The following is a 9,195-nucleotide window of genomic DNA, read 5'->3' as shown; positions in this document are numbered from 1 at the left end:
TCTCTTCCACTTCTTTTGGGATTCCAGGTTTTCTTCTTCCTCAGAAGAAGCCTGGGGAAAAGGAGAGGAGGACTTTTCAGAAGTAGGCCCAGAAGCCATTCTGCTCCTTTATTCCTCTTCAGAACACAGATTTCTTTTAATTAAAGCATTTCTGTTTCTTTTTGCATGTTCTGATAATTGAGGGACTGTTGTGGACAGATAAGTCAGATATTTTCTATACAATGTTTCATGGTCTTAAAATGTTGAGTATTCCTTCTCCTCAACAGTTAATAAGAAATTCATTTTAGCTTTAACATGAAAAAGTAAAATGATTCATAGCTTCTCATACGTCATATCATTTTTCTAAAAGTTAATAAAAATCTAGGCTTTTTAATTGTCTAGTTAATTTTTGCATAAAAAAATATTAAGGGGCCAAAACCAAGCTATGTTTAAAAGCCAAGATAAGAAAGGTGGCAGCAGAAAAAATAGCATTCAATAATGATCAAAAGCAATTGCCTGTCACTTCTAAAACTGACAATTCTAGATCTGAGGTAATCTTCTGATATTGAAGTCTACATAGTTCATTGCAGATTAGGACGTGCTGAGAAACTGGTAGGGGCAGAACGTTATTGAGAGTTGCTATACTAACATTTTATAGAGCCTGCCATCAAACACATTGTTCAAGTTTTGAGAACATTAAGTTTGTGGGAGGTAAGTGGAGTTTTTACTACAGTAACTCTATCTTCAGTCAATCCTTTTTGTTTGTTTGGTATCAGGGATTGAACCCAGGGGTACTTAGCCACTGAGCAACATTCCCAGCCCTTTATTATTTTTATTTTGAGATAGGGCCTTGCTGAGGCTAGCCTCCAACTTGAGATCCTCCTGCATTGGCATTCTGGGTTGCTGGGATTACGGGTGTGCACCACAGATCCCATAAATGCAATCATCACTGGTGCTTTGTGCATTCTAAAGAAACTGATGTTAGAACCACCTTTTTGACCTTATGTCTTTCAACTAATTTCTCCACTTTTGGGATTCTGCATGGCCCAAACTGGATGTCAGGGGTGCTGGGTTCTAAATTCACTGCTGGGTCTACTTGAAGGGTGAAGATAGGGAACAGCATGGTTTTATTTTCACAAAGGGCAGCTAAATCCTGTAGGAGAGAAGTCATGGCAATGAAAAGGGGAGTCCATTGAAACTGAAGTTATTGGCAGCATTCAGGAATCCCAACAATGACTTATAGTTGGTTACGTGTCAAGAGAAGCCACTTCCAGAGAGCTGAAACCTATGGGATAAAGAACAAAGTGGATACTGGAAGATCAAGTTCTCAGAACTCCAGTGACAAGTGTGTGTGGGAGGGAGACACAAAATTATGGGATTTTGAGCGGTTTGATTTTTACAGATGTTGGGAAACATACATTTTTGTATCTATTATTGTTACTCTGGCCTTATTCTCAGCCTGTTCTCATCTGGAAAACGGATTTTTAAAAAAATGTCCATTTGGAAAGAGCAGGGAGAAACGTTTATGACATAGCACAAACAAAAGGTACACCATGTAACTGGGCTTCTTATCTCTATGTTATGGTTTAAATGTGAGGTATCCCCTTAAAATTCATGTGCGAAATAATGCAAGAAGCTTAGATGTGAAAGGATTGGGTTATAAGAACCTAAAACTAATTAGTGCATTAACTCTCTGATAGAGATTTACTGGGTTTTAACTGCAGACAGGTAGGGTGTGGCTGAAAAAGGTAGGTCATTGGGGGCATACCCCAGGAATCTCTCGGCTTCCTGGTGCCATGTTCTGAATTGCTTCCCTTTGCCACACTCTTCTGCCCTAATGTTCTGCCTCACCTGGGGCCTAGAGTGATGGAGTCAGCCATGTATGGACTGAGACCATTGAAATGGTGAGCCCCCAAATAACCTTTTTTTTTTTTGTCTCTAAAGTTGTTCTATTCAGGTCTTTTGGTCACGGCAATGAAAACGTTTACAAAAATAAACAATAAGCACTGGGGACTAAGGGCATGTTTCAGAGAAACACAACAGTTATGAGGAAATCATTGACCAAAGATGGAAAAAAATATTTTCATCTTCAAAATAAGAATTCGCCATTCATGTGTCAGACCAATAAATGACATGGCACTTGGAGTGATCAAATTTATCCCTTCCAGGTGCACCTGAGCATTGGATACATATGATGGAAATGTTCTTTGTACTGTACATTGCTTTATTAGTACTGTACAGCTAGTCACCTTGATGACATCTGCATCTAATTTGGAAAATATTTTTAAAAAAACCAATAACAACTTCAAGATAGAATAAAAAATTCTACACACCTAACAGCTCCTTCCTATCACATGAATGTGTAAATTGAATTCCTTCCCAAGACAAAGTTAAAAAAAAAAAAACAAGACAAAACAAAAAAACTCCCAAAGATTGGTTTCCCAAAAATGTTTTCATTGGCTTTAGGGAACTAAAATACACCAGTGTATGGGTGACTAATACTTCCTGTATAATAAAGATAGATCAACACATAATTAAGTTCTGGCTCAAATATAATTGTTGTCCTGGAAACAGTTTTGGGGATGAATATGGTTATGTTAATGAAACTCCTCACGATTTCCACCAATGATCCAATTTATTAATTAGGCCAAATCATATAGTTACCTTGTGCTGCCCATTTAAAAAAGGTTTAGGAAAAAAAATCAAAGAAACACACATACAAAATTTCCTGAGAGAACACTGGGGAGAGAGAGAGAAAAAAAAAAGGAATAAATCGCTGATCAGTTATTAGCCCTTGTCCTTACTTCCAGCTGAAGTAGATTGAAAGTGCTTCTTGGATTTCTTGTGGGTTTCAAAGATCCTTCTTGCCTCACTGGGCAGAAAACAGTAGTATATAACAGCATTTTGAATAATCCTTAGCATTGTGTCTTCCAACCCAACATCCTTAAGCAGTCAGGGTTTTCTAGTTCCAGCTTGCAATATTGAGTAGTTTGGTAGGAAGTTCTACTTTATGTGTAGCCCAAAGGGGAGTCTGCCTGACCTGAAGGGTTTTGTTGAGACCCAGTGTGAACTCTGGGCGCCAGAGCGCATCTCAGCTCTTTAGATCACACCCACTCGGGTGTGTGAGTGTGTGCGCGGGTGCTTACGCGCGTGTGTACGTGTGGGGAGGTGTGCGCCAGAGGGGTGGGGTGAGGAGTGGCGAGCAGGGCTCTAGGTGAAGCTCGAGGAGAGGGAGGTCGCCCTCTCCGGCCTCTCCCCGGGGGGCCCTGGCGGCAGGCTCCAGCTCCAGCACCTACTGGTGCGCGCAGCCGCGGCGCCACAGGCCCCTGGACTCTCCGACCACTGCCCCCCAGCCCCGCGTCCAGCCGCCGGGACCGGCGATGGCGCGGGACTGACGGCCGCCTCCTCTGGGACTCCTCTGCCCCGCCTGCATGTGGGGCGGGCGCCCCCGCGCCCCGAGCGAGCGGCCCTCCGCGCCCCCGAGGCGGTGCCTGGCAGCGCCGGAGGACGAGAAGGAGGAGCGGCGGGCCGGGCCGGGCTCCCCACGCACCGCGGCCCGGGAGCACGGGCTCCCTGGAGGGAGCTTGGGGCGTCCCAGCCCCGGAGGAGGGACCCGGAAGCAGAAGCGAAGCCGCGAGTGGAGCCGAGCCGCTGCCCCCGCTGCCCGCCGGCGCCGGGTGGGGGTCCCGGCGGCTGGATGGGCAGCGGCGGCGCGGGCCGCGGGCGGCGATGGGCGAGGAGCAGAGCACGGTGAGCGGCGGCGGCGGGCCCCAGGAGGCGCGGGGCCCGGACGGGGGCTCCGCGGGCCACCCTGAGTCCCCGAGGCCGCGGGGGACAGCGCCGGGGCTCCCGGGCCGCGCGGCGACTCCTCGGAGTCGAGCGGCGGCGGCTGCGGAAGCAACTCAAGCTGTGCGGACACCAGCGCCCCAGAGCCCACGAGGAGCCCGGGAGCGCCCGAGTGGAGGAAGAGCCAAGCACTGGGGCAGCCCGCGGGACTGGCACTCACCGGGCCCCTCAATCCCCAGACTTTGCAACTGCAGCTGGAGCGGGAGGAGGAGGAGGAGGAAGCTGGGGACAGAAAAGAGAGAGGGGATGAACAGCAGGAGGCGTCCCCCAGGGAGGAGACGGAGCCCAAGACCCACGCCTTGGCTCCCGATGGAGTGGTCTTGGACGTGCTGGGTCAGCGGCGCCTGCCCCCAGCCAAGAGACAAGTCTTTTGCTCTGTGTACTGCGTGGAGAGCGACCTGCCGGAGGTCCCCACCGCTGAGAAGCTCTCGCTGCTGGCGTCGCCACTTCGGGCTCCGCAGGTGCCCAACACCTCCAACCCCCAGTCCTCCTTCCCCAGCCCCAGGCTGTCACTCCCAGCTGACCCCCTTCCCCCCCCCCCCCATGGCGGCAGCAACAAGCTGGAGTTCTACCTGGCGCCTGAGCCATTCTCTGTGCAGGGCCTGTTAGGAGCTCCACCCTACTCTGGCCTGGGCGGGGTAGGGGATCCCTATGCGCCCCTCACGGTGCTGATGTGCCGGGTGTGCCTGGAAGACAAGCCCAGGAAAGGAAACATCAATCACCCAAAATGCCTATCAATCAGCAGGACCCCTTGGCCAATCCTGGAGTTCAGCCAGCTCCCATGACCAACTCCAGCAGGACAAGGGACCCTAAAAGTCCCCTTTCCTCTCCCAATCCCTTCCCTTCCTGCAGTGAGCCCCATAAAATCCCATTCCAATAGAGCTCCCACCAGGTTTCTCCTCAGACCCTTCTCCTGACCACTCTGTGGTCTGATGGAGTGATATCTCAATAAAGCCTCCTTCGGTGGCCTTTTAAAGTCTGCTTCCTTTGGTGGCTACCTGCCTCGCCTGATCTTACAGTCTTCATTAATGTGTCCTGTCAGCTCTTCCCTTAGTAGGTAGCTTGAAAGGGGACCTCCTTGCCAGAGATTTGAAATGATGAAAGGGAAGCCGAGGGAGTACAAAAAAGGTGACATTACCTGGGAGCTCAGGTAGACTTTGAGGCACTCATAACAAACTTATCTAGGAAGTGTTTCTTTCATGAATTATAAGGGCATCCACCATAGGTGTCAGGCCAGCGCTTACAGGATTTGGTGTATTATGAAGCATAGCATTGCTGAACATAAGTGGGATGAGGTGGCCTGGTTGAATCCAGTAATATTAAGGGTGATGGCCCAATTACAGCCAGTGAAAGGGCAATCGCCTTGACCCATAAACTGAGAGTTGGTGGTGCCATCCTGCTGCCATGTTGCTTGGATGTAGAAGCGCCATCTATGGGTTGGGATAGAAGCTTGAGAGAGATTAATTAGTGATACAAGGAGAGGGTTGGTGAGAAATCCTGAGTTTGGTGGGCCCCAACATGGTGGAAGTCCAGGACTGCACATTTGGAACCGGTGCTTTTTTAAGGCAGGAGACATGGTACCAGGGGGAGTGGCCCAAGAGTTTGGCTGCTGTTGGGATAGCAGGTATGACTGTATGGGGTCCTGTCCAGCGACGTTTCAACAACTGAGGATGGAGCTCTTGAATTAAGACTGTGTCACCCAGTTGAAGAGGGTCCGATTCAATTCCTGATTGTGCTGGGACAGAAGTAACGGATGGTGCAGGAAGACACCCGTCTGCGTGTTCCTTTAGGAGTTTATGTAGAAGTGTGAGATAGGGCAGGGAGGACACAAGGGGAGGAGGAGTGACAGGAAAGTTTTGGTTGATTAAGAAAGGGCACCCATAGAGCAGCTCAAAGGGGCTAAGGCCTGAGGGGGCTCTAGGGGTTGCCTGAATTCGGGTGAGGGCCAACAGCAGGAGATTGGGCCAGGACAGTCTGAGTTCAATAGCAAGTTTAGTGAGATGATCCTTGAGAATGCCGTTAGCCCTCTCAACCTTACCACAGGATTGGGGTCGGTGGGGGATGTGGAGCCTCCAAGTGATGTTGAGGCCTTTGGAAACTAGTTGAACAACCTGAGAATTGAAGGCTGGACCCTTGTCTGACTGAATGGTGGTGGGAAGTCCAAACCTGGGAATGAATTGCTCAATGAGGACGGAGGCGATGGTGTCAGCAGTTTCCCTGGAGGTAGGCAAGCCTTCTGTCCAACCTGAAAAAGTATCAACCAAAGTCAGTAGGTAGCGCAGCTTTTTGTGCCTAGGCATGTGAGTGAAGTAGATCTACCAGTCTTCGACTGGTTGGTGGCCTCTCATCTGATGTGTAGGGAGTTTAGGTTTGATGTCTCCTTGTGGGGATACTGTAGAGCAGACAGAACAAGCCCAGTGGACCTGCTGAGAGTGGTTCTCATTCCTGGGAAGTAGAAGAGGGGTGGTAAAAACTGGAAAAGGGGCTTGGGGTCAATATGAAGAGAGTTATGTATGTCCATCAGTAGGCTGTAAGCTTGCTGTTTAGGGAGGGCAATTTTATCCCCCAGGAAAATCCAGCCATGCTTCCCAAAATGGACACCTTGGGTTATTAGGTCCTGTCGTTCCTGTGGAGGATAGTTAGGCTTAATTGTGGTGGATAAAAATAAGATAGGAGCTGCTGAGAATTTTGTTGTTAGTTTCTATGGCTATAGAGTCTGCTTTGTTGTTGCCTATAGCTATAGGGTCAGAGGGATTTTTATGTCCTCTGCAGTGTATGATGGCCACTCATGATGGCAGTTGTAGTGCCTGTAAGAGCTTGGAGATGAGAGAGGCATTGACCACTAGTGATCCTTTTGTGGTCAAGAATCCTCATTCCTTCCAAATAGCTGAACGAGAATGAGCAATTAGGAAGGCATATTTGTTTGCCTTTGGATAAAGTAAGAGCCCTGATAAGTGAGAAAAGTTCAGCCTTCTGGGAGGTGGTTCCTTCAGGAAGGAAGCCAGCTTCCAGAATTGAGGCAGCAGTGACTACTGCGTATGCAGCTCTACGATGTCTGTCATGACCCATCACTGAACTGCCATCCACAAAAATGGTTAAGTCAGGTGAGGGAAGTGGGTAATCAAAGAGGTCCTCACAGGGTGATCGAAGGGCCGCTAGCACCTGTGGACAGGAATGGTTAGCACTTGAGGGGGGCTGGGATAGTGGGAGGAGTGTGGCTGAATGGAGAGGAGATGAAGAACAGAGGGTAATGGTGGAGTTCTCTATAAAGAGGAGGTGGAATTCTTGAATTCCTGAAGGGCTCAGAAGAGGAAGACACTTATGGTTTAAAAGGTCCTGCAGTTGATGAGTGGAGAATACAGTTATTGGTTGGAGCAAAGTAAGTTTTAGGGCTTCCTTAGTATTTCTGCTGCTGCTGCCAGTGCTCGGAGGAATGGTAGCCATCCCCGAACCACAGAGTCAAGCTGCTTGGAGAGGTATCCCACCATCTTATAGGAGGGTCCAATTGGTTGAGCGAGGAGGCCAGTGGCGATACCCTGTCTTTCATCCATAAAGAGGTGAAAAGGATGGTTAGGGTTAGGAAGAGAAAGAGTAGGAAAAGAAGTAAGAGCATCCCTGAGCTTGTAAAAGGAATTGGCTACTAGGTTAGGGGAGGTAAGGGGCCCGTGAGGAGTCTCCTTAGCTGCCTGGTACAAAGGTTTGGCAAGAAGTGCAAAGTTAGGAACCCAATGCCTGAAAAAACCTGCTAGACCCAGGAAGGAAGGGATGTAGTCCACTGTTTCGGGTGGCTGAAATTCACAGAGAGCTTGAATCCTGTCCGTTTTCAGGCTTTTAGAGGTTGGAGTGAGAAGTACTCCTAAATAGGTAACTCAAGAGGTAGTAAGCTGGGCTTTGGCTGGAGAGACTCTATAGCCTGGGACCCCAGGAAATTGAGGAGCTGAACAGTGTGTTTGGGAAGCCTTAAGTGATTAACTCCATAGGAGGAGGTCATCCACATACTGTAAGAGCGTGCTTACAAGCAGTTAGGTCCCATGCCAAGGCCTGCCCAAAGAGATGGGGACTGTCCCTGAATCCTTGGGGTAGGACTGTCCATGTCGGCTGTTGAGACCTAAAGGATGTAGGGTCTTCCCACCAATGGGAACAATGGGAGAGAGTTTTAGGATTTTCTCTAGCAAGGAAAACTTGGGCAGTAGAACAGATAGAACAGAAGGTGGGACCAGAACAGATGTCCCAAAAAGCCTGAATATAAGGAATTTGTACCCATTTCCCTGTCAGGCTACAGAAGTTATCTAAATCAGTGAGGACTTGAAAGTCAAACGTTCCCCCCGGGGGCCATCTTGACCCATTGTCCAATTCATACTGGGGCCAGACCACAGTAGAATAAAAGACCAGGCGTTTAAGGCGCAGATCTTGAGCAAGGCCTAGTATGGTAAAATTTGTATATAAACATCCCAAAGGGGTTGTGGGATCCAAAGAGGATTTCTTGTTTCCCATGACCTTCCGGGCACCCTTGAGGGTGAGTGGGAACAGAAAAAGAAGTCCCAAATTTGGCTCACACTCACCTGAGGAACGGATAAGGGCTAGGCAGAGGTTGAGGCCTGCCTGCGCCTCCGCGGGCCCAGAAGGCTCTCAGGAGAACTGGGACGTCTCCACAGTTCCCGGAGGAGCCCTGAACAGAACGGGCAGGGCCTATGGCATGTGGGTGACTTATGGATAGACCCGACAGACAGAAAGGGTCTGGAAGGTCAGGGGAAGCGAACTTACCCTACTCCTGTTGGCCCAGAAAGAGCAGCTTAGAAATTTCCCGGTTCGTTTCAAGGGGTAAGGGATGGACTTAATCCCCTGAGGGAGAAGCCCCCAAATCCCTTCCCAAGTGTCAGCACCAGATGTAAGATCACACGAGGCAGGTAGCAACCAAAGGAGGCAGATTTGAAAAGGCCACCGAAGGAGTAGGCTTTATTGAGATATCACTCCCAGGCGGAACTCGATCAGACCACAGAGTGGACAGGAGAAGGGTCTGAGGAGAAACCTCGTGGGAGCTCACCAGCCTGAGATTTTATGGGGCTCACGGTTGGAAGGGAAGGGATTGGGACAGGAAAGGGGATTTTTAGGTTCCCTTGTCCTGCTGCAGTTGGTCAGGGGAGCTGGCTGAACTCCAGGATTGGCCAAGGGGTCCTGCTGATTGACAGGCATTAGTCAGGAGATCCTGCTGATTGACAGGCACTTGATTGATGTTCCTTTCCTGCGCCCGACCTAACAGAGACCTCTATAAAATTTTTATTTCGTAGTTTTTGCTTAAGTGTGTTTGGTTCTCAACGGTTTACTTGACTGGAATTTAACTCTGCTCTGAGCTTCAGGTTTTGGTTGGCA

General features: G+C 49.2%; 1 protein-coding gene across 1 annotated transcript in view; it reads left to right on the top strand.

Moving 5' to 3' along the window:
• The first annotated feature begins 3,185 nt into the window (after window positions 1-3,185).
• The window catches only part of LOC144372321 (E3 ubiquitin-protein ligase RNF217-like), a 196,411-nt gene continuing 190,401 nt past the window's right edge, over window positions 3,186-9,195 (top strand). The window contains exon 1 of the mRNA XM_078035701.1: window positions 3,186-3,729. Within this exon, the coding sequence (XP_077891827.1) occupies window positions 3,709-3,729 (21 nt within the window). The 5' untranslated portion in view covers window positions 3,186-3,708. The remainder of the gene's footprint in view (window positions 3,730-9,195) is intronic.

The sequence above is a fragment of the Ictidomys tridecemlineatus genome (genome assembly GCF_052094955.1).
Source record: "Ictidomys tridecemlineatus isolate mIctTri1 chromosome 12 unlocalized genomic scaffold, mIctTri1.hap1 SUPER_12_unloc_4, whole genome shotgun sequence".
NCBI classification, from domain to species: Eukaryota; Metazoa; Chordata; class Mammalia; order Rodentia; family Sciuridae; genus Ictidomys; species Ictidomys tridecemlineatus.
Note: the sequence above shows the minus strand (reverse complement) of the source record. Positions and strands in the feature narration are given on the sequence as shown.